The sequence below is a fragment of the Styela clava genome, chromosome 1 (genome assembly GCF_964204865.1).
Source record: "Styela clava chromosome 1, kaStyClav1.hap1.2, whole genome shotgun sequence".
In the NCBI taxonomy this organism is placed as follows: domain Eukaryota; kingdom Metazoa; phylum Chordata; class Ascidiacea; order Stolidobranchia; family Styelidae; genus Styela; species Styela clava.
The window spans coordinates 9,024,396-9,049,141 of NC_135250.1; the positions used below are offsets into that span (position 1 = coordinate 9,024,396).

At 32.4% G+C, this 24,746-nt stretch overlaps 1 protein-coding gene across 2 annotated transcripts in view; it reads left to right on the plus strand.

The window, feature by feature from the left end:
- The window catches only part of LOC120340278 (epidermal growth factor receptor kinase substrate 8-like), a 29,207-nt gene that overhangs the window by 1,970 nt on the left and 2,491 nt on the right, over positions 1 to 24,746 (plus strand). Inside the window, exons 2-15 of one of the 2 annotated variants that reach the window (XM_039408546.2) lie at positions 4,717 to 4,878; positions 7,861 to 8,010; positions 8,530 to 8,740; positions 9,473 to 9,555; positions 10,808 to 10,911; positions 11,801 to 11,921; positions 12,555 to 12,778; positions 15,653 to 15,818; positions 17,500 to 17,564; positions 18,031 to 18,212; positions 20,912 to 21,042; positions 21,755 to 21,836; positions 22,641 to 22,856; positions 24,218 to 24,372. In XM_039408546.2, the coding sequence (XP_039264480.2) occupies positions 4,717 to 4,878; positions 7,861 to 8,010; positions 8,530 to 8,740; positions 9,473 to 9,555; positions 10,808 to 10,911; positions 11,801 to 11,921; positions 12,555 to 12,778; positions 15,653 to 15,818; positions 17,500 to 17,564; positions 18,031 to 18,212; positions 20,912 to 21,042; positions 21,755 to 21,836; positions 22,641 to 22,856; positions 24,218 to 24,372 (2,052 nt within the window). The remainder of the gene's footprint in view (positions 1 to 4,716; positions 4,879 to 7,860; positions 8,011 to 8,529; positions 8,741 to 9,472; positions 9,556 to 10,807; positions 10,912 to 11,800; positions 11,922 to 12,554; positions 12,779 to 15,652; positions 15,819 to 17,499; positions 17,565 to 18,030; positions 18,213 to 20,911; positions 21,043 to 21,754; positions 21,837 to 22,640; positions 22,857 to 24,217; positions 24,373 to 24,746) is intronic. The other variant, XM_039408547.2, reaches the window with a different exon arrangement.

Consider the following 24,746-nt stretch of genomic DNA (forward strand, 5'->3'; position numbering starts at 1 on the left):
TACAATTTTACGAACAAAAAATTCATTGACATTGAGACCGAATTTTAGGTGAAAATGAGTTTAATCAGTTTATAGTCCTTGTACATTATTCAAAATGAATAATAATTTTAGGTATTTCATCACTTTTGAGTACTGAAATTAAATGTATAACATGATTGAAATGAATGATTAACTGGAAAGTAGTATGCAGTATAGTTTCCCTTGATACCAAGCCCTCACATGCTATTTGTATCATAGTACTCTTTCATCCCCTATCAAATAACACTTTGTTTTGATCAAGATAAGAAAAATCACACCGGATCAAACATGTATGATTCATGATAGATTCAAGATATTTTTTTTTTGAAAGTATCTAATAGCCTATTGAGTATTGACAATATACCGGCTTGTCATGTGTTGTGTGTTTCATATTTCAAAACAGTTGAAACCTCCTAGAATAAAAGACAATACAAAAGGTTTCATCAAAAAGACTTCAAACAAAAGATTTTTGGAAACATAAGCATACAGTGTCCCATTGTGTTAAAAATGTGTGTTGGAATGAAATTGCCTTGTTTTATTGGCTTGTGAATAATGTGTTTATGACATTTACTCTGAATGCGCAGGTGCTCGGACATAAGAAAAAGCTATTAGAATGCAATGGGCCGAAATATTTTTAGTTCAGCATAACATGCCTTACTTATAAACTGGAAACATGGTACCAACTGCTGGACAAATATTTTTTAATCAGTGAACCCAACATATTTATTTCCTCTTCCTCACAACTAGTTCATACATATACCTTTGTATTTCATTTATCCAAATTCAAATGCTAAAAAATGTTCTCGATAATAGTTATTGAAATTCCTATATTATGAGGAATTTATCATGATTTAAATTATTGACATAATCTCAATTTGAACAAACATGAAAGAATATTTACTCAGGTATTTGTCCACTAATAAAAAGTCACAAGCATGTCACCTGATAAATGCTCATGCTGTGTTATGTGTGCGTAATTGCATTTTTACTACAGATACATCCCAAGCTGAATATTATTTATTATTTTAATGGCATGCCAAAAATTCATTACCTAATGTTTAGTTAGTCCGAAGCAATGCATATGTATTATGTGTGGGCAGAGATGGCCATTTCACTATTCTGAATACATTCTGAAATGATTAGATTTTAGTACGGAATATATTCTAGATTAGATCATATTCAACGGTGACCGTACATTTGAACCCATGTACATTTGAACCCATGCGTATATCCACGGGTTCAATCTATATGCGGGTGCTAAAACCCATGGGTTAGGGTTAGTATGGGTTTAACTATCCGTGAAACAAAAAAAATTCCATAGGTGCAATAGCATACAGGTGCAATTGTCATGGGTTCAAATGTACGTGGGTTCAAATGTAATGGAACCATATTCAACAGAGAAATATACAGAGACAGACACCATTGTATATTCATTGAAATAAACATTGTTTAGATTGATTTTTCATTTTTTACTCTGTCGTTTCTGCCCAATCATCAGTTTCTTTAAATAAATTTTAGTTGAATAAAATTTTTGTTAAATAAAATTTTCGTTAAATAAACGTCAACTGCTGGGCATTGTACCTAATTAAACAGGGCGAACCAAATTAGTAGAAGGCTCAGGGGGTTTTAAATTCGATCTCAAATTTTTTGATTGATATCATAGTTAACGATTGGCTTTTATCTTTTTATCCCTTTATCTTTTTTTATCAAGACCAAATTAAAAGAAATCTTGCTATTTAAAGCTGCACTTTTGGCCTTAAAGTACTGTACTTAATTGTTACCAACTTTAATTAGTTCACATTGTGAGTCTTATTGTTAAATAACAATACGTTTTCTCAGGGATGGCAAATGACTGATTATTGTAACAAAGTAAACTTTCCGTTGTGTGGAGTGAGGCTTTTGTCCACTTCAGTGCTCTTGAACGAGTCGAGCGTCGTCATTATTAACTACTGCTTCATTGTGTGTCTCCCGCAAGGCAACGAGTACTTGATATTGGCAAATAAAAACAATAGCTAAAAAAAATTTTTAATTACGGTAATCATGGTCCGAAGATATATATCATACTTCAAAAACAATTCATCCATGATCTATCTCATTTAGAGGCAGTTGAAGAATGCCAATTATCGCTTTGAGATGTAATTTTGCGGCAACGTCTTGCAGCTCTTCTGATTTGCTTTAATTAGAAATTGGCACCGGATCAAAGTTTAACAAAATGTTCAATTACTATTTACGGTACTATAATATTTTGTAATATCATAAGATTTTTCAGTCATTTTATGACATTGCTGATAGGTTTTCCTAAATAAAATGAGTAGTTTCACCTGAAATATTTGCTACTTTTTGTATAGAATAAATGGCTTATATTGAATGTTCGTTTCAAAACTGTGCTTTCAAAAAGAGTAACAAATATCAGTAGAGCATCGACCCTTAATAATGCAACAGTCATGTTTTTGATCCCAATTGCATGGAACTTGAAGTGCAACTTGAATAATGAGTCAAACACAGTGCCCATAAAGAAACAAGATTCAATGACATATTGACTATAGAATCAGATATGGAATAAAACTGATATTAATCATAGAATGATAACATTGCTGGTTCCCGTAGATGGCTTTCTTGCACAAGTCATCAATAGGTGAACTCAAGATTTTCGTAATTTTACTGCCAAATTGATAATAAACCCGAAAAATTTCTAGTAAATAATATTAAGGTGATGAAATCTGATGCTTTGAACAGTTCCTTCTAATCATATCACACACTATTTATTATTAAAGTAGATATTTTAGAGTTTTGAAGTCATGCTAATTTTCAGATTAAGGAATCTTATTTGTGTTTGGCAAATTTAATATATGAAAATTTCGGAGCATGATATTATTTTTGAAAATAAGTTTTTTTTGCTCGGTTAACAAGTTTCTACTGGAAGCATGCCTTTTTGAAAAAGTCAGGAAACATGCTTTCTTTGAAGATTATTGAAATCATAAATTAGGTCGTTATGTGGTACTGCTATTAATAAATTATGCTTCGGGGCACTTCATTTCATCTTATTTAACAATATTTCTATTTGACTTTATTACTAGATCATATCAGTGCTTTTAATTAGGTTTATTGACTTTTGAGTTGAATGCCCTTGGTGTGCCGTAAACGAAAAAGTATTTACACAGAAAATAAAATCTCTTTGGAATATCATTTGTGGAAAATTAAAATTTATCTCGACCAAGCATGAAACATGTATGAATTAAGTATTTTAGGCTCAATCTATGATCATTTCATACTTGATTTAATATATAGGTTACCTAAAAGCAATGTACAGTAGGGCGATTCTGTCAACATGGGGATGTTGTGTAATAAATATCTCTCGATTAATGATCTACTTAGGTTAATAAAGTCAACAAATATGTTTTAACTTATCACAAATTTGTATCATGAAATATACGAAACTGAAGTATCGATTTTAAAAAGTGTCAACTACTGATACAGATTGTGTGTTTTAGGTCCCACCATTTTGGTCTTTGGACTTATCTGTACTGTTTATTTGTGATATTGAGTATTATACCTGAACATGATTTATGATAGTATTTTATTAGCTGTACGTGCCCTTAGACATGTGATTAACCTATTTCTATCCCAAATGATTAGAAATTTATCGAGGACCACAATTTTTTCAATTTTCAGCTGTTATATAATGTTAAGTAAGTAAACAGTACAATGATCTTTCGTCATTTTTTGTTTGCCCTCATAACCTCCAATAGAGGCCAACTTGGTCTGGATTATGTCTTTGCTAGACTAAAATGTATTTTATCTCTTGAAGTGGTTTTCTATCCTTTTACCATAATCCTTTTCTTTAAAGAATTACTGGCAATACTCACAAATCACATTTAGCAGTATTTTCAATAAATTTTCACTAATGGATTTGAAGCACTATTCCTTTGCTCCACTTCCAGACACTATTATTGTTTAAAAATATTTAGTCCTTGACTATATCATTATTCCTCACACAGTTGGCATTTTTTCTATGAATTTTGGAAGAAGTTAGTGACTAATGATCAAATTTTATACTCGGATTGAAATTTCATTTACAAAATGACAGTCAATTCCTATTGTTCGAATCACAATTAATATGATGTTAAAATATAAAAACTGACTGGTATCATGATTTTATCCTAATGGATTGAATATACATGTTGAAAATGTTATTTTTAAATCCAATACCATTTCCATATACCAACATATTACATATAGTATCATTGTGCTACATTCATTTTTAATTTTCTACATTCTTGTCTCATTCAATGAAGATCAATATGAAAATTAATCAAGAAACATGAGGCGTTTTCTCCATTGCTATAGAAAACTTTGTTTTGTCTAAAACTTTATTTGTTGAGAATTCTCAAATGTAGACTGTTTGTTGGGTTTTCACGCCACCAACTAAAACTGATACTAATGTGAAATAATCGTGTGGGGAACCAGGACTGTATCTTAAGAATTCTGGGGTAGGGTATCAAATCAGATACATGGATGTGTCTGATAAGTAAACCACCCTGGAACAACCTAGCAATCATTTCACACACAATTAGATCCCACTATTTGAACCTTCATTCTGCTCATATGGCTCTGCCCAGTGCAGCAATAGAAATTCTGATTCCAATATCAAAAGGGATAATTCGGTGATTTTGAGGGTTTTTATTTTTTCATTTTTAGCATTTGACAACCTTTGCTGTGGAGAGAAAAGATGGATTATTGACAGCTGATGATGGAATAAGAAAACTTAAGTTGCTTGATGCTCGAGGCAAAATCTGGGCTCAGGAGGCTTTGATGCAAGTTGACGGGAAGGCTGTCAAACTATTCGATCAACAGTCTCAAGTATGTTTAAAAGTTATGTTTACGTTCGCCCCCTAGGTGAATAATAATAACAATTCTGTACCAGTGTTTTTATTGTTAACACTCATATTAATAATAATGTATTAGGTACATTATGAAGCAGAATTTGAGGTGGTTGCCCGTTAACCAATTTATCCTTTTTACATTTTTTAATTTGATATCGAAGTAAGAAGGATTTAGCTAAGACATTGTAACATTTACTACAGTGCAACAGTCTTCATCATTAATGAAATAATCTAATCATTAGGGCAAGCAAACCTTTTTGATGAATAGTTATGGGATCCAGAAACAGGATATCTAAATACTGATCAAACAAAAAATACTTTCATTTTAAAACCACACCATTCACATCAAACGGAAAAATATAAGGTAGACTGGTGATTTGATTTATTGGACAAATCTAATATAGCTGAGCATTATCTGTAGATGTCCAATGCTATTAATTTTTATTTTTGGTTGATTCGTTAATATAACATATAATAATATTAACGTTAATAATAAACCAAATTGATGGATTTGCTACAGAAATAGCAAAGTTCAATAAAAAGAAGAGGTATTTGTTGACAATTTTCGGTACTCCTGAAGTATGCGCACCAAGATGTCGCATAACCTGAACCCTAACCTGGTACACAACCTGAGTTCAGGTTGTGCGCCATCTTGGTGCGCATACTTCAGGAGGTCCCAATTTTTTTTAATATGTCTGAAAGGGCCAGTTTTTAAAGGAATTTGATCAAATCAATGTTGCATGCACTTACTCCAGAGGTGACGAACCTGCGACCCGCCAAAGAATTTTGTGCGGCCCGCGAAGCATTCAGACGATATAGTGTATGTTCGGCTTGAAGTCATAAACCTTCAGAGACTGTACATAGGCTATAAAATGGGAGCGTCAGTATTACCTATATTACTGACAACGAAATTTTGTTTTGTTGGATCAACAATGTATCAAAATAACCAATGTCTTAGTCTAGTTACGTTGGCTTATCGACAAACGCATAGGGGGATTAGGGGAGGAGGAGTAACCTCACTTTGCGAAAATCTAATGTTTCGGCGCACAATACACAGGACATCTGAAAGTGATAAAAAGTTTATAACTTCAGCTCAATGATTAAAATAATGGTGGATCTTGAATAAATGCCTACATTTTAAAAATCAGTTAATCGGTACAGGATGTATTCGTTTATATAACTTCTGTATCCGGAGGCTTGCGAAATACGGCTCTTTTGTACGAAGCCCTCGTCACTAATGTGAAATTCGTTGACGACAAATCTGAGTCTATTTAAAATGTTCTGCTTTAAATTAATTCAATCGTGTGGTAATGTAACCTGCGGTTGCGTCGACAAAATATAAACATTACTATAAAATATCACGACCATGCAAAGTGTTCTAGACAGCCCGATAATATTTAGTTTTGATTCGTATTCTTGCGATGTTGAGAATTAAAAGAATTTGATGTGTTCTTGCAACAGTGACTCCGCTTTATAATAATACTACCACCCAAGAATATTTTCGAGATATCAACGTTAGAAAAATCCCTAGGTCTGCGATAAATTATTAAACTCTATAACTTACTAGTACAATATAAATTTATGGTACAGTGATATCTCGGTAGTCGACAAAAACATTCGAGTCGAGAATGCTTCGTTTTTCGAACGGAAATTCGGATCTCCAACAGTCGAGCGGAGCGCGTGGCCGAGTGAGATGACAAGTCAAGACTGACGGACGAAAATCTTGGTTTAGAGATTGGCAGTTTAGAGATTCCAAATTGTCATTTCTTCCTAATATAAAGCGCTTAGTAAAGCAAAAAACTTTCCGAAAATTGCACTAAGCAAAACCTGAATTGAATGTTCTATTTTTATTTTATACTGCAATATATCACTAGATAACTTCATCTTTATAGATGCTGTTGTTCGTTTTTGTTAATGAAAATTAATAGGCATCATACTGTATTATGACTAAAAAGTTGTGCGGCCCGCTTACTCGGTGGTGACTGATAAAATGGCCCGCGAGAGCAAATGGGTTCGTCACCCCTGACTTACTCAGATGTAAATGAGATTCTTTTTGACAACTTGATTCTTTATGACAACTGGTTTCACTTTATATTAGCGATTTCTTGTTGAAATAGCCTATTACAGTCAATAACAGTTATAAGATCAAGAGCAAGAAACATTAAAATTTATTGTTTAATTATATTTACTATGTGATAATTTTATTATTAATCTAAGAAACCATAAATCTGCAAACACATAAAGTTTCATGTCTGCTTCCGCAAAACCCATTAATCAAGGATAAAGTGAGCGAAACTAATAATTTGTTCTATTATACTGTCAAGGTGGTAAACTAATTTTTTAAAACAAAGCCTTAATTCAAGTCTTTTGTGTGTATTTCTGTTTGCTTATTTCATTCTTCTAATTTCGTAAATATGTTTGAGAATGGAGCTGTAAATGAACAAATACATAGTACTGTGTCGTGGGTTAGTAAATGTGTCTTGCAATTACTTACCGTAGGTAATATAATTTGTTGAAATCAAATATGAAAAACTCTTAAGAGGTGGGAGTCGGATTTAAAATTTTGGATTTCCTAGATTCTGACTCTGGAATTCCCAACTTAAATGGTGAAAATCAAAGTCAAAATTTCTGACCAACACTAAAGCATCTAGTTGACTAAAGACTTTATAGCAGACAATAAAAGAAGGTTTCAATAGCTCAAAGTTCTTCCTATCAGACTTTCAGATGTTTTTTTTTTCAGAGTTTATAACTGGAATCGGAGTCAAAATTACACTCAATTTGAAATCTGGGGCTTGTGTCGGAGTTGTTTTTCAAATGGCCTGGAGTTTTGAGTCTGAGGGTGTAGTGAATTGTTCTCGACACACGCACATGTCACTAACTGAATTCTTTGCTGCAAAATGCTCTTATTACAATTATCTTTTAATTCTAATCCAGTGACACTTTTTTTTCTGTTTTTCAGGATGAACTAGAACATTTTCCTCTCAATTCGATACAACACGTTCAAGCAATCACCTATGGAGCAGAACCATATGCTGTCTTAGCATTGATTGTGAAAGATATAGACCAGAAAATTCCAGACATGCATCTTTTTCACTGCCCTAATGTTCCAGTAAGAATTGTCTTATTATATGGCTCACTTGATATTGAAAATTTGGGGTCTTTACGCTGGAGTGCTTTGGGTTCTTCTCTCAATTGAACTTAGGAATGTCACTCGATTGTAATGGAAATATGTAGTTTCAAGTCCTACTAAAATGATGTCTAATTGGGAATATCAGATATAAAACTTCATATTACCATAATAATAAACCATAATAAAGCTTTAATAATAAGTAGCATCACCTGCTATCTTCTGACATCTCTGTGCGAAGTTTTTCAATTCTCTTGTCAATATTTTTTTCTCATTAGTTGAAGGCTCTCAAGAAAAATTGTTAAAAAAAACTTTGAAATAATGCCTAAAAAATGCCTAATTAGTTTTTCGAGTAGTCTGCACACAAGCAGCAAGTTATCCATTGGTTTAATTTAATAAAAAAAACTTGAATTTAGTTTGTGATGCAACCGGTTCCATTTCAGAATCTTTGATTCTCTAACCAAAGTCAAACTATAATTTTTTCTACTATTTCTTCTCTAGCCTGACATTGTCGTATCTGATATTGAGAGTGCCCTCGCTGATTGTAAGGACAAAAAGGGAAGAAAAATTCGTCCTGAGACTTTAAAACGAGCTCGCGAAAGAGTCGAAGCTTCAGTCATTCCGCCACCACCTTTGAATCCACCTCCCGCTCCTCCCATGAAAGAAGGAAATGTCAGAGAAAGAATACAGTCATGGGATAACATCGGCCACAGTATGTTGTTCTATGTTATGAGTTGTCTGATTCTATAGTAGAATTATCATTTAATTGTGCATTGTATATATAATGTTACGTAGCATGAATGGCCAGGACCCAGGACCACACTCAGTGCATATTCTTTCTGTAATACGGGTCATCACGACACATCGAAAGCAAAATTGACTTTATTAACATACAATACATTATATCCACATTCTTCAATGTGCTACATTAGCTTGTTTTGTACATGAATGATCATAACGAGACTGAATGTCTAGTATCATCAACAGTCCAGCACCAGCTCCTGTCTATATATAAATTCTGACAGATTGGTTCGGTTTTGTTTTTCGTCAAAATCAATATGCAGGCAGATAAAAATTATGTACAAATTGAATATTATAAGCGACACGTCCTAAATTATTTTGCGACGTACTAGTTACGCGACACAATTTGGGGTGCACTGTTTTAAACAACTGGCAACTATGTTATTTATGTCATAAATATTTTTTACAACAAATAATTAATCGGGTATTACGGAATTAATTCGCATAAACAGTTGAGTAGCATGTCCCTAACTACTGCCTTTTTATCTCTGCCTATGATGTGTTATAGTGGATTCATATGCACCCACTGCAAGATAGGCTACTATAGAAAGAATCAAAATAGCTATATTGTTCCCTCAGACGAAATCCCCATTGCAGATGAATTATTCATTGCCAAGCTGAAATGAAAATCTGTTTTTTACAGTTAATGATATCACAAATCCAGGACCAGATTACAATGCAGAGGAATCATCTGAAACTATCCTGCAGAGAGTCAATCGAGACGTTGTGAGTAATTAATTGGTCTTATATATCCATGAATTATTAAAAAACATGTTTTTGTACAAGAAAATCTACTTACTGTCTGAAATGGGATAAATTAAAATCGTAAGAATTTGTCTGTTATCACGACAGTGAGGTCTACAAGACTAAGGTTGAAAGAACCTGAAAATTATCCGTAGTATTCGTGATTTCTTATAATTATAGTTTATCGTCAATATCAATCTGTTCTTAATTTTTTTAAATATGCATGTAAAAAATGATAGGTTAGTTCAGTAAAAAAAATCACATGCAAATTTGTCAAAATCCATTTCGCTGGGCAAGGCAGGTGCGGGGAACTAAATCTGGTTATTGAGCGGTAACAACGGAGGTGTTCATTGCAGCATAAATAAAATTATAATGTTCCCAATAAAGCTAAAATAAAAAAATTGTAGGAATAAGTGTTTTTGAAAATTGAACTTATTCAAATTTATACTTCAATATCAGTTAAATGCAAAATAGTAAGATGTATATACTGAATTCCGTATTCAGATATTTTTTTCAAAAGCGTCCCATAATAGTAAATTATTTAATTCACTCCGTCCACATCTTATTACCTACCGGTAATTAAAATTTTTATAATATCCTCAGACATAATCATAGATGAATAACTAACTGTTCAACAGTGGAGTGTGTTATGTGTCAAAAATCTATTTTCGAATTTTAAAAATTTTTGATAAGACAGACAACCTGCTTAATATCATTTCTTGTTATTATGATGATGTGATAAGATTACTGTGTCGGTTTTAAAATTATCCAGATAAATTTTGAGTTTGAAAAAATTCCAACATTTTGACGAATTATAACTAGCTTTGTTGACAATACAAAGCAGAATTAGGTCTAATCTCAACACAACAATAATTTTAGTAATGAAATGTACTATTACTTTCATTTTTTATATAATATATCGCTTTATGGATTTAAATATATTATATATAATATAATTGAAAATAGTGGGCTTCAAAAAATTAATTTAATTAACATTGGTGAAGTAGTTCATTAAAAAGTTGGGTTATTAAAAGTCCCCTTTTTAATTAAATTTTCTACTCTTTCACAAGATTCAATACATTATAAATTATAATATACACTTAATACATTATCTTTACCATATTTACGAAATATGACTATTGACTATAACTGAATAGAATAGTATAGATAGAATTGCAATCTCTCCAAATATGTTCAGCTTTCATTACTGAAAACTTTTTTCCAATTTTTTAAGCAAATCCTGAATCACACACTTGACGATGTCGAACTGTTTGTCGCAAAATTACAGAAGTCTGCACAAGCTTTAAAAGAGCTTCATTACAGAAAGGGAAACAAAAAGTATGTCGCTGTTTTAATATAATTTAAAAAATTTCAGGATTTATTATTTAAAAAGATTTTTGCAAGTTATTCGAATATAAATAATACCAATATACCATTTAGTATAAAATCGCCTTGAAATATGTTATTCTCCATTGAGTGGATAAGATGTGCTGGCAGTTACCTTATTGATCCTATCTAGATTGTGGTCTCCAATGTGAGCTCTCAAGTTTATCTGTACTTACATAGTGTGTGTACCAGGTTAGGGCATAACTTTATTTCAATTTTCCTTATTTTAGTTCTACTACGAGTTTGGGGACTGTCTGTGTTAGCCAAGTGAATATACTCCCTGCCCATAGGTTTCAGTCACTTTACACAACTTGATAAAGTAAAGTAGGCGAACAAAATTAGTTACCTCCATAATGATACCCACAATCTTTATTAAATTGTATGAAACTGATTACTTCTGACCAGTGAATTTTTTTCAAATTCAGTGGGACCCTTTCAAAACGAGTCTATGTGCAATGAAGAATTCTGGAGACACATGATAAAAATGAATCTCTAAAAATAATCCATTATTAATGTAACAGAACTCACCCTGCAAGTGAATGCTAATAAACTAGGAATCTACTGAACCTAAATTCCAGTGTTTTAATACTGTTAAGTATTGTGCCCACACTGCCCGACAGCATGGTTTACATTTTATGACGACGATAAAACATGTCCATTATCAGTCCATGTTTTATATGTATCATAGTTGTGTACCTTATGTACATACCGAGCCTAACTCCAATAGTGTAAGCATTGTATGTTTCTTATTGTAGAAAAGTATTTTCATGTCAGTTTTAGTTTGAGTAAAATTGATATTTTCTCTTTGTTCGGACAAATTGTTTCACATTCTTGTTTGCAGATCAAACAAATCGAAAAAGAAAATGGCAGGAGAGGGAATGTTGACACTACGTTCCAAACTCCCTCCCCATCAAAAGTTCATCGACTGTTTCCGCAAATATAAGCTGGCTTTTAATTTGCTCGTAAGTGAAACTTATACAATAATCATGTATGGGACATGAATAAATAATGCAATCACACTGGCTATGCTTAAATAACGTTATTGCTGAATAAACATATAACGTTAGAAACTGGTTTCGATAATTGTTCAAGCGTTGCTACAATTTGAAGATATTCCTGATGGAATAAAAATTGTCTAATTTTGAATTAAATTAGTTCTCTCTTAGAATTCAGTTGTTGAAAATGCCTGATTTATTATCAGTACCAGTATGTGTTAGTGAGGAAAATTCACCCAAACTAATTATTATATGAATCAAATATGTCAAATGGAAATAGTTTTTTTTAATACTGCATTTGTATTTGAAGTACCGTATTCTGAATTGCTAAATTTACAATTTCAATTTATAATATTATAATAATTCAATTCTGAATAAATACTTCATGCAAATATTCTCAAAATTTTTATTGTATTTGGACATCTTTGTCCAATGTGAATTGTGCTCATTTCAACAAAAAAGCAAGAAGTGATTTTTTTTTCAAAAAACAAAATAAAATCTTCTATAATTTGCGAATATTAGAATACATATAAATCCTTATTTCACTTTCCAAATTATAACACTGAATTTCTAATAATCTTAAACATATTTATATTTCAGGCAAAGCTCAAAGCTCACATTCAAAATCCAAATGCTATCGAAATAATCCATTTTCTATTCTCTCCTCTTCAAATGTGTATTCAAGCCTGCGGCGGATATGACATCCCCAGGTCTGTTGAAAGTCCGCTCCTAACAAAGGACGGCATCGATCTTCTTCATAATTGTCTTACAACACAGGAAGCCGAAGTCTGGAGAAATCTCGGAGATTTTTGGACAAAATCAAGGTATATTTTTGGATTGATTGTAGAAACAAAAAGTAGCATTCTAGCGGTTCCATCTATTTTCATGTGCTAAAAATTTGAAATTGATTATCCAGTAGTGTGATTTTTTTTATCACAAATATGTGCCATTTCTTGTTCAATAACATTGTTTTATCGCACAGCTTCAAAAAAAACATGATGAATATTAAAAATAGAGCAATTCTCACTCCCCCGCTCATGGATTTTAAAAACCAATCAAAATACATTTTTTTAAATTTCTGATTTTTCAAAAAAAAAACATGATGAATATCAAAAATAGAGCAGTTTTCACTCTCCTGCTCATGGAATTTAAAAAACAATCAAAATGCATTTTTTTTTAATCTTTGATTTTTCAACGAAATTTTCTCATCATATATATGTATAGTGACTCAAATATGACTGAATGATCGTGTTCAGAATTCGTTTAGTTTGGTCCATCTACGGTAATAACATTTATATTGTCCATTGTGAAAAATATATTGGATTCTATATTTAGGTATTAATTTATGTTTCTGAAGAGGTTTTAATTTGATATTGTAACTGGTGAAATGGAAGGAATGACATTATGTAGTGTAGTTTCATGTTTCACAATGTAAAATTCCATTATCCCTCCTGACCTATGTTTTGAGATTAAGTAATTCATTAATAATTTATGATGTTTTTTATGAACAAGGAAACTGGTTTAATCCTGGTGAATTTTTGCAGAGTCATCTTTTAAATCAATTTTTTTTATATGACATGCAGTTGCTTTGAAGCTTCTATGTGCCACAACTGAAACACTGACACTGATACGCGAGAAGCTGTATTATTGTTTATTTTTAAATAATGTTAAAATGTTATTGTGTAATTCAACATATTCTAAATTTTTGTCATTTCGTCATGCGTGGTCACCCTTGTTATCTACTCTATTATATTTGGTTAAGTCTATATAAATCAACATTTCAACCTTATACCGACCGGTCTATTTAAACATTTGTGAAAATCCCCGATATCGTGTGACCCTATAAACAAATACATGATGCAATTATCTTGAAGGTAAATCTTTGAAATTATATACTAGTATTGTAGCTTATTGAGTAGTCAACATATTCAGAATTTTTAGAATGTAAATACAGGTGGATAAATAGCTATTGTAAAGGAATGTATGTATACACTTAACTAAAAGTTCTATTTCTCAAAGCAATATTTTTTAGCTTCTGAACATATTGAGTAAAATTAGGTTAATTTTTATGTTATCCAGATGTCGCTTGCCTGGGTCATATAAATCAATATTGATTAATTGATATATATAATTAGTCAGAAATTGTGACATTTCGTACTTTTATGTTCAGAGTTTTGAGTTTTTTGAGAAGTTGGTATAGTTTTCATATGGAGTTAGGGTATAGTTTTTTTCGTCTTAGAATAATTTAGACAGTATTAAAATAGACATCGCTGAACGCTAAGCTAACATGCTTTTGGGTTTTGTATATTATCTTTATATCCACTATTTGTCTTATCCTAATGGCATAGTCGATTCAACTTATTAATAAGTTTTCTCGAAAAAATTTCAAAATAATGTTATCGGGAATCAGATAATTTGGATTTCCTATTTCAAAATTGCAATCAAATTTGCTTTTTTGCAGTGAAATCCTCCTCCTGAAAAAATATCATAATCGCCTTTGCGTATAAATAGTTTGTTTTATATTTTAAATTGATAGACAATTTTAGAATACAAAGTAATACAGCATACTTGAATCCCAGCTTGGCATTTCTGGTTGGTTTATGTTTTGCATTTGCTTTGTAATATTAGGATTTTCATATTTATTTCAGGGTAAAGGAAATCTTTTCGAAAGATGATAAGATGACTTAATCAAATGGCATATGACATTCTATAGCCCGATTAACATTCCATCCATGTTGATATAGATTAGTTAGCTGGTTATTTGTTCTAGATCGGGGGGAAGCAAGGTTTTTGAACCAATGGCCAAAAATTTTGCCCAAATAGACTGGCAGGCCATATAAGTGTGACGTAACAAGTGAAAAATATTTACAGTGTTACAAAAGTGGAAAACAAAAAGTCTCACGTCAAAACTAAATTTAATCACAATCTCAACCAATTCCTTGAGCTATTTATTAGCTGAAATGTCAAAATTTGGTTTTAGTTTGCTTGTGGCAGTATCAGGCGGGCCAGATTGAATTATCCAGCAGGCCGGATTGGCCCACGGCTGTAGTTTGCTCATGTCAGTTCTAGATGCATGGACTTACAAGATCCAGCAATTCATAATTATATCACAAAACTAACAAGTTCTCCATATTAATGTTTCAACATCTTTAAAATTCATTGTGATGTGCTCACAGGAATCGTACAAATTGTCCAATCATATGTTATTGACTCACTTTGATACACAAATACATTTTTTAAAATAGTCCAAAATGAATTCCCAAGAAACGACTGTTCGATCATCAAAGTGACATAACCACATATTTACCCTTAATGTAGGAGTCCTCTTTATAGACTATGTCATTATTTGACATGACCTACGACTATTGACACTACTAGCAGGAACTAGAAATTCGTATTTAGAATGCAATGTCACAACTCAAGACAATAGATTATATGCCTGGTGACTTAAGTGTTAAAATATTTTATTTTCATATTGCTTGCGTAAATAGGTTTAAACATGAATTACACAAAGAATTACATAATCTTATTTTAATACAACCAAATAGCATCTTCTTTTTTTATACATAATGTAGGTTAACTTAAAATATGTCAACATCGTGTACGATGGTATAGTATAGTCATAGTCATGGTTTTGGGTTATTATTTATAAATAACCTAACCTACCTAGTCAAGTAATTTACATTCTTTCATTCCAGGCTTGAGTTTCCAAAAGAACACTACTTCCCTCCATATGTACCGACTTTCAGTTCTGGTTGGGTTCCACCGCTACTTTCAAATGATCCTGGCAAAGACCATACTGAATTAGCAGCTACCATCGCAGAACAGGCAAGCAGAGTTAATAGAGCAGAGGAGGCAAGAAGGGTAGGCTTTTATTTTTTATTTTTCCGACTTGAGATAGTTGAAATAATCTATATTAATATTTTAGAATCTGGAATTTCAAAAATATTTCAAATTTGATCATAATTAACAAAGTGTATATATGGAAAATTCGAAATATAGGAGATAAACAATGATTGGTGTCTTATATTCTAAAGCAGTGGATTTTCAATCTTTTTTTTTCTGGCCCATTTTTGTTGCGCAATAAATTATGTGGCCCATTGTTAATTTTCTTGTGCAAAGATAAACAATAAAAAAAAGATTTTGAGACTTTGAATAAAGAAAGTGAGAATTACCACACAAAGCCAAAAAGCTTCAGCAGCATCATTCATCCCAATTAATGTTTAACTAATTTATCGATATCTCTGGTAATTTTCAATAGGTTTGTGGGCCCACTCATAAATTTTTCTGTATCTCAGAAATGGGCCATGGCCACCTGATGAGAACCGGTGTTTTACAGGTTCCAGAACTCTATTGATCATTTTTTGATTTTTCATTTTCTCAAAATAATAATTTTTTAAAGTGACTATTTTCTAACATATCTATTTTAGCGTCGTAATTATTTTTAAAAATCAAGAATTTAAAATATTTATTATATTAAAAAAATTTCATTTTATTCAAATCATCTATTCGTCTTTGGAATCCTTGATAGGCATTGATTAGTTTTTGTCCAATGAATAAATTCACTTGAATAAAAAGGGAATACGTGATTGTATTCTCGCTTTTTCAACTTACCTTACCTTATATTTGATTTAGTTATTCTCGTATCCCATCATAAATCACAATATCATCACTATTCAAACTAGTTATCAATTCTTCGGTGCCGCATTGACGCAACTTGTTTTATGCTTCTAAATAAACACTTATATGATAACCAAGATTTATTGATTATTTGTACTGAAGAAATGACGATGGCGTAAATTTATTGACGATATAATTCAAACCTTTCAAATTATGTACTATTTTTACTCATTTTTGTTTGAACATTGATTACAAAGGAAAATTTTTTATGTACTTGATATACTCTGTGTTACATTCAAATTCGCGGGGATATGATGACTTAGTCTTAGTGGGTAGCATACCCCCAGAGTTTAATTAATTAAATTAATTACAGAGATTAAAAATTACTTTTGTCCATATTTTTTGATTTATAGGGGAATATAACATTCAAGAATATTCCAATTGGTATATTTACTTCAGACAAAGTTACAAACAGGATATAAGGGAATTTTTTTTGGTGAAATGAATATTTAAATTTGTTTATGAATGTCTTTTGAAACTTTTTCATATGATTAAATTTGGAATGTTGGGATCAAACGCGAAGTATCAACACTACAATAGCCTCTAGCTTTCATATCCATTGTAAAATTTAATTTTATTATACCAATAAATTCCATGAATTCATTCATATTGACCCACCGCTGGGTCATATTGTTTTGGTCAATAAATATGCTTTGTTCCGGTCTTTTCTTATAATGATATGACTATTTATTGTGTTTATTATTAAATTTTGAAGTTTTATCGAATTATTAGCCATTTAATGAAAAGAAAATCTTTGACAACTAGGCAAGTTTTTCTATGCATATGGATTTGGCAACACTGCCTACATTGTAATGTTTGAAAAAATAATTTTTTCTACTTATATGTTTTTACTTATATTTTGCAGGCATCAGATGTGAACAATGCAAGTACAGACGCCTTCAGACAGCATGTTGAACAGCATGTAGTGAGGTAAAACTCATTTCCTTGCTTTTGCCAATAAGCATGCAGTTAAATATGAACCAGTACTATTCGTTAGACGTAATATTCCGAATATTGAATTTCGATATTTACGATCAACGAGTATGGAAATTTTAACCGGAACTATCGGTTTGATTGAAATGCAGAATTTTGTGTTATTCTCTCTTACGTTTGAAATTAACTAGAGGCAACAAAATTTACACATGCAATGTGCTGCTTTTGTTTCTAGATTCATTGCCGCAATCGCACTTGAATATCCCTCATTTCGATGTAATAATAAATATCGGTATTCAAATTCATCAGAAACGTCTATGAATAAGGCATTGAGAATACTGCGCATGTGAATGAAAACTGGGAACTACGCTAAAAACGATGTACAATCGATTTTGTCATCCTTGCCCGCTGATACATGATCTGATTCTCGTGTGATTGTTAAAAAAAAATTTTCTGCTTTCAGAAACCAGGCTCTTAACAACGCGTTACCTACGAGTGCTGTCATGTCTCCACAGAAAACAAAAATGTGCAGGTCTATGTTTGATTTCACTGGACGAAACAAGAATGAATTGAGTGTCGCTCAAGATGAATTATTAGAAATTCTTCAAGATGATAAAAGTTGGTGGAAAGTTAGAAATAAACAAGGTTTGTGGAACTATATATTAAATGGTTCCATTACATTTGAACCCACGCTGATTGCACCGGCATACTATTGCACCTATGGAAATTTTTGTTGTTTCACGTATATTTGAACCCATACTAACCCTAACGCATGGATTTAGCACCCGCATATAAATTGAACCCCCGAATATACACATGGGTTCAAATGTACGGTCACCATATTAGATATAAGTAAGAGACAAATAATATTATAGGCCATTTTAAACGCTTTATTTTAAAGTTTACCCATGGGTAGTTTTGCTACAACTCACAGATCAATCGATTACGAATCGTATGGTATCTAATCTCCGGAATGGATGACACTTTTGGATTTACAAATCGGATTGATTCGAATCAGATTTATGCGATTCGGAAAAAGAGAGTGATTTACTGAGAAAAAAATTGAACGATTGTTAATCGTTGTTATCGACGGCATTAAATCTGCTGAATGCGTTTATGCGACACTCTAAATAACACCAAATTACGGGACGGAAATGAAAATGAATGTTTCGTGATTGACTTTTTCACTGATCTACCGTCATTAGTTTCAAGTTCAGCACAACACACTCTCTTACTCATCACTTGAGATGATGTGTGGCGTAACTTCCCCCCAGACTACAAGTTTAGTTTTCCACTGAATGACCCAAGTTTCTATTATGCACGAATTTAAATGGATCGTATGCCTGAAAATCCGCGACAATTTTAATGAAAATTTTCAACAGCACACCGCGCTGCGACTAAGTTATGGTGTGACAGGCATGATTCGATAAGGAATCGGCTACCGACGTCTAGATAATATTAAATTTTGATCAAAATTTAATTTAAACTTTGTTCTGAGTAAAATATTTCGCGTACATTTGAAGAGAACTATTACTGAATGAGTTCATTGGCCGGCTAGGTTAATTGACAATCATGTTTCTCATCCTAAAATATATATTTATTTTATTTGCGTTTGTCAGACTTCCATCGCATGGTGGTAAACGAAATGAGAGGAACCGAATACACGTTTCTTTTCCAGCTGTCACATTAAAAGAAATGTAGTATTTATTTTTAATTTTGTTAGCGCGATACAAGTGGGGAAAAAAACATTTCGGTTTCCAGAAGTGGCAACCCTATAGAATAATAAACTATGGTATTCAATATTTCACCCAAAAATATTGCGGTTTTATTTTTTCCATACAAACAATCTTTTTACCTTCAATACATAAACGAGAATATCGGTCGGAGACCGAAGACTTATCGATCTTAGATCGGTAATTAGTTAATAACTCGCTAATTATACGACATAATCAACCTAAAATCCATAGGCTTCTGGTCCGAGATATGATGTATGCACATGCAAAATTTGGAGCAGATTCAACCTCGCATTCGCGAGATATCGCGTTCATCTAACAGACACACACACAGACAGACAGACAGACATACAGACAAATACCTATCAATATACTTACCGATCTTAAGATCGATAAGTAAAAATGGAAGATGCGAATGAAAGGTAATTTGCTTTTTTCAAATTGTCTTATGGGATTGGTATTTCACCTACAATTTTTTTTGTTTCATCCCGTGGGAACAATTTCTTTCACAAATGACAACACTTTGTTTTGTAATGCTGGTAGAAAATTTTCAGGATGATCAATGAAATGAAAAAAATAATTTTCTAAGCGGTTTGAATTTTGATTTTCATATCAATTCTAAACAACACGCAACATCATGAAACTAAATAAATATTTATAATGATTTTTAGTTGTATGGGGTGACCCTCCCAAAAAAAACATAACCCAGAATATTTGGAATATATTTTCGAGTGAACATAACTTTTGTACAAGCGTGCTAGGTTATTGAAGCAGTAGGGTACAACATACACAAAAGGAAGATTAGCTGTTGAATGAATTTTTTTCATGTTTGTAAAAGTAATTTAAATATTTATGTGTTTGTGTTTTTTTCGTTCACGTAATACAACAAAAAATGTGTTCTAATCATATGCCATTCCTGGACATTCGTGGCTGTGTCAAAAATTTATAAGCTGTTTCACATATCATACATTGAAACGATGTTATTGAAAAATTGTTCCATCAATATCAAACTATAACTCTGCATTCATCTCAGTGTGTGCTCAACTAGTTATTCATTAACATAATGTAAATAGGTTCATGGTCTATAACTTTCAGAGCGATCTGGTTTATATATATCTCGTACTTTGTTACTTAACATAAATCATTTTACTAAAGTTAATCATTTGACTATCAGAGGTTGTGGATAATGCAATAAATTTTTATTGTTATTGTTGTAAATTTTTCAGAGTCTGGGATGGATTTCTCCTATAACTAACCATGAATTTCAAGTCTGGGTATCAGTTCATGTTTGGCACAGGATTAAATTTTTAGATTATTGGTGTTAGTTCACATTCACTGATCCCCAATTTACTAACGTTTATGTGAAGTAACCTTAGTCTTCTTAACCATTCCAATATTTCAAAAATTTTGACTTATAAACCTTTGCGAGACTATTCAATAATCTTGTGGTTGAAATATTATTATTGTAGGCCAGTTTTCTTTTCTTTTTTCTTTCAAAATACATATCACGATAAATAGAAATTTATTTTATACTGAGTCCTTGAAAACATACATCTTTCATTATCATAATTTTTAAATTTCTGATAAAAAATTTCACAAATTTTTGTTCAGGTAATATTGGATATGTACCTGGAAATCAAGTGGTTGTAATCTCCCATAAGGCCACGTCATCTTCAAGTTCTGATCCACCGATGAATGGAGGGCCAGCATATACCAAATCATCCCCACCCATGTCTCCCACTGTGAGTTTTTTGCTATTTTACATCAAGATATTTTTATCTAAATGGATTGATATTTTATCTAACTTTCAAATTTAATCCTAGTTATACCTAAAGAATATTATAAACCAAGGCAAACCTTCAACCTTGTTCCATTTCCAATATATTGAAATTTTCCCCGACCCCTGTTAATCCGGCATTGTTATGCAAGCACGTCGCTTCTATGATCTTATGTATTTTCTCCAAATCATGAGATTTATGTTTTGCACTAATTTTAATAATCATGTTTCAGATCCAAAGTCAGAAAAAATACATTATTTATTGTATTTTGTGTGAAATGTGTACTCTTTGTGGCCCCTAAAATTCATTGTACGTCTTCCTGTGGGGTCGCGTCTCCCAGTTGGGGAAGCCCTGTTATAAACCACTAGTCAATAATCGAACAATTGTCTCTTTTCTTTGGTATCTTTGTACATATACGTTTCGATTAGCCAATTCAAAGCCATAAGTATAACAGAATGGTAGATGCAGTACCCACCCACTTCTGCGAAAAACAATGATATGTATGAAATTTAAAGTATTTTGCTGTTTGTAGCCTAAATTAAAAATTTAATATTTAAAAAAACAGTTACTTTTCTCAAAATGCCGAATATATATATATTTTTGATGACTGAAATATACAACTGGGAAAACCTTTTTTTTAATTTATTCTTGTGAATTAAATATCATTTATTTTCAGCCATTACCACCTCTTCCTCCTCCTCCACCACCACCACCACCATTTATACCAGTTGCTCCTCCACCACCAAAAATTGTTCCAGGTAAACTCAAACTTTTTGTTTGTTGTATCTGTAGGTCAAAATGATAAGTCTAAAATTATATTGAATACGAATCTATGTAGATGTTGTATTCTAATAATGTTTTTGGGATTATATTGACTTGGACTGATTCAAGTATTTTGTTATTCAACATTTGCTGGCTCATGATACACCAGCATATATCTATATAGTTCCAATAGTCATTGATATTGTAGGGCTGCTCCTGCTTGTATGTTATCAGAAATGACCCTTTTTCACTTTTGTGTGAGTGCATGTGACCTTCTCAATTCAGACATATTACCGGTAATCAACTATGTGGTTTTATTGCAGTTTTGCGGCCCTTGAATGAGCCTTCAACATTAGCTATAGGGACTGTTGTGTGGGGCCCTGACAGCGGTTGGCACATTGTGCTATGTGCCAGGAATGCGCATGCCATTGTACCCCTGATTACCCTTTGCAGTTTAACACGTTCAAATCTTGTCGGGTCTAATTGTGTGCGAGGGATTGCTGGACCTCTAGCAGTGTTAGGGTGGTTCACTCTACTGCTAGTTTGATACAGCTTCCCCCATCTCCAAGTCCATGCATCTGAAACAAATAACGAGTTAACTATTCCCATACTTGATATAGACTGGTAACCAGATGAAGGACCGTGGTTCGCCATATGATTAAGCCATCTCATATTTTTTTTCTCACCTGGGACAAATATGGAATTCCTATTCTATCCTTGTCCAACCTTTGGACCTAAGAAGCCAACAGTTGACAATATGCAGTAACACGACTCTGAATCTTAAATAAATTATTGTTAAGTTGCAGTTACCCCAATAAGGAGAGAAAACAGACCTCCAGTGATCAATGTTAATGGAAATAATAACAATGGTGGACTGAAAAATGATCCAATTTACTCACAAACAAAGAAGCCGGTACCTAAAAGTATAAGCATGGATAAACTTCGTGAAGAGTTGAAAGGTCGTGTCAATACGCAGCAAGCGCAGTCTCGGAACTTCAGTATACCTAAGAAAAGCGGTAAGCATAATAAAATATTTGATAGAATAAGTGAGTTCATAATTTGATCATATTCTATTCTTGCGCTGTTCAATTTTAAATATTTAATTGATCTATTATACAGCAAAGTTTAATTAAACTACACATCAAAAATATGTTTTCTTTTCATATTTTCTATATTTAATGACAGTTGAGAGAAAACTAAACTGTTGGCATTCGAAAATTCACTGTCTTTAGATTTCCTATTCATTTAACCTAATCCTAACGGTTTGACGCATGCGCGACGTTTCAGACGTTTTGCAATGCTGTGTGTATACCATGAGGTCTGGAATGTTTGTTATGGTCTTGCTTGAAAGGAAATCTTATTCCCCACACAACGATATGAGAATGAACCTTACATGACATTTAGAAGTGATAAAATTTCGCTTACATATCACGCGTGTACTTCCCGCTGCGATATAAAAACGTCGCACAACAAGAAAATGATTCCATAAACCTTGGCGTTGCGCGCTAACCAATAACAAAAGCTAGTATGATAAGGTCTTATTTTGAAGGTCATTTTATATGCTACATAACATAGGAGAGTGGACATCTCACAACGTCAGGAAGTTATAAAAATATCGAGTCGTTTGATCGCAGCTGCCTCACCGAAAAAAAGTTAGGCGTTTTATCTCGCAAATTCTCCTTGTCTGACGATTATAAGCTTTTATGATTCATAATAAATGTTTTATTATGACTCACAAAAGCTTTCAACGCGATAAAGCACAAACAAACAACCGATCGATCTATCAAGCTTAGCCTGGCCTGATTCGATGTGGTGACTTCTCAAACGGAAAATTTCCAAAACGATTGAACGACACGCGCTAACGAAAAGCGTTTAGTACCATATGAAAGAGAAAACCGATGTGCAGTCAACTGTATAGTTACATTTCAGCTTTACAATAGCTGTAGACGTCCAACAGCTGATAGAATGAGAGAGTGTAAATATTTTTGTTATTTTTTGACGTTACGAGAGACCTCTTGAAAGAGGTGTTTTAGTTTACGGTCCTCCAGTGACATCTAGCGTATAGTACTCTAAAATACCTTTCCAATGGTATATAATTATTGTATATTGGGTAAATTTTGGGGGTCGTATGACATTAATAAAAATGTATTCAAAATTGGGCTCGATTGGGCGTCTGAATCAGGTTAAACCCTTTTTTATCATGCTTTAATTACTTCATTTTTCATTGTTCTATCAAACTCTGAAGAAGTTGTTGGCAAAATATTTTAACAATAGAAGTCAACATAACAATAGATTATTTCCAATAATGATAGTGACGCCCTTGTGTTGAAACTTTAAACAAGAGTGCAACAATCCTAATTCGTGTCTTCCTTTTCAGCTTCTTCTGCATCGTTGAAATTGACTGAAAAATCGACCCAAACAGAAGTTATGCGATGGCTGGAATCTCGTGGATTTAGCCAGTTAACAATCAACAGTCTTGGTGTATTGACTGGTGCTCAAATCTTCACTCTTACCAAAGAGGAAATCAGAATGGTGAGATTGTACTTCCAATTTTGTCTAATTTCCATCTTTTGAGACGATAGGAAGCTTGCTTTTTACGAAAATACAAAAAATATGGAATTCTAGAATATGGAATCTATTTTGACTTATTAAGGTGTTTTGTTATCTTATGTGCTCGTATGTGTGGATGTACGAAGGAATGTCTAGAAAAGAATCGAATATTCAAATCATTTTAAATTTGACCGATTGAGGTCTCACAGTTTGATCATATAGTATATTTAATTGATTGTGAAAACTGTAATAAAAAATCACATAACGGTATGTATTAACGTTCCTGCAGTTCCAAATTTGAACAAGTATTCACTGATTTCTGTGTGTTCTTTGTTATTTTCTTAAACATGATCCAA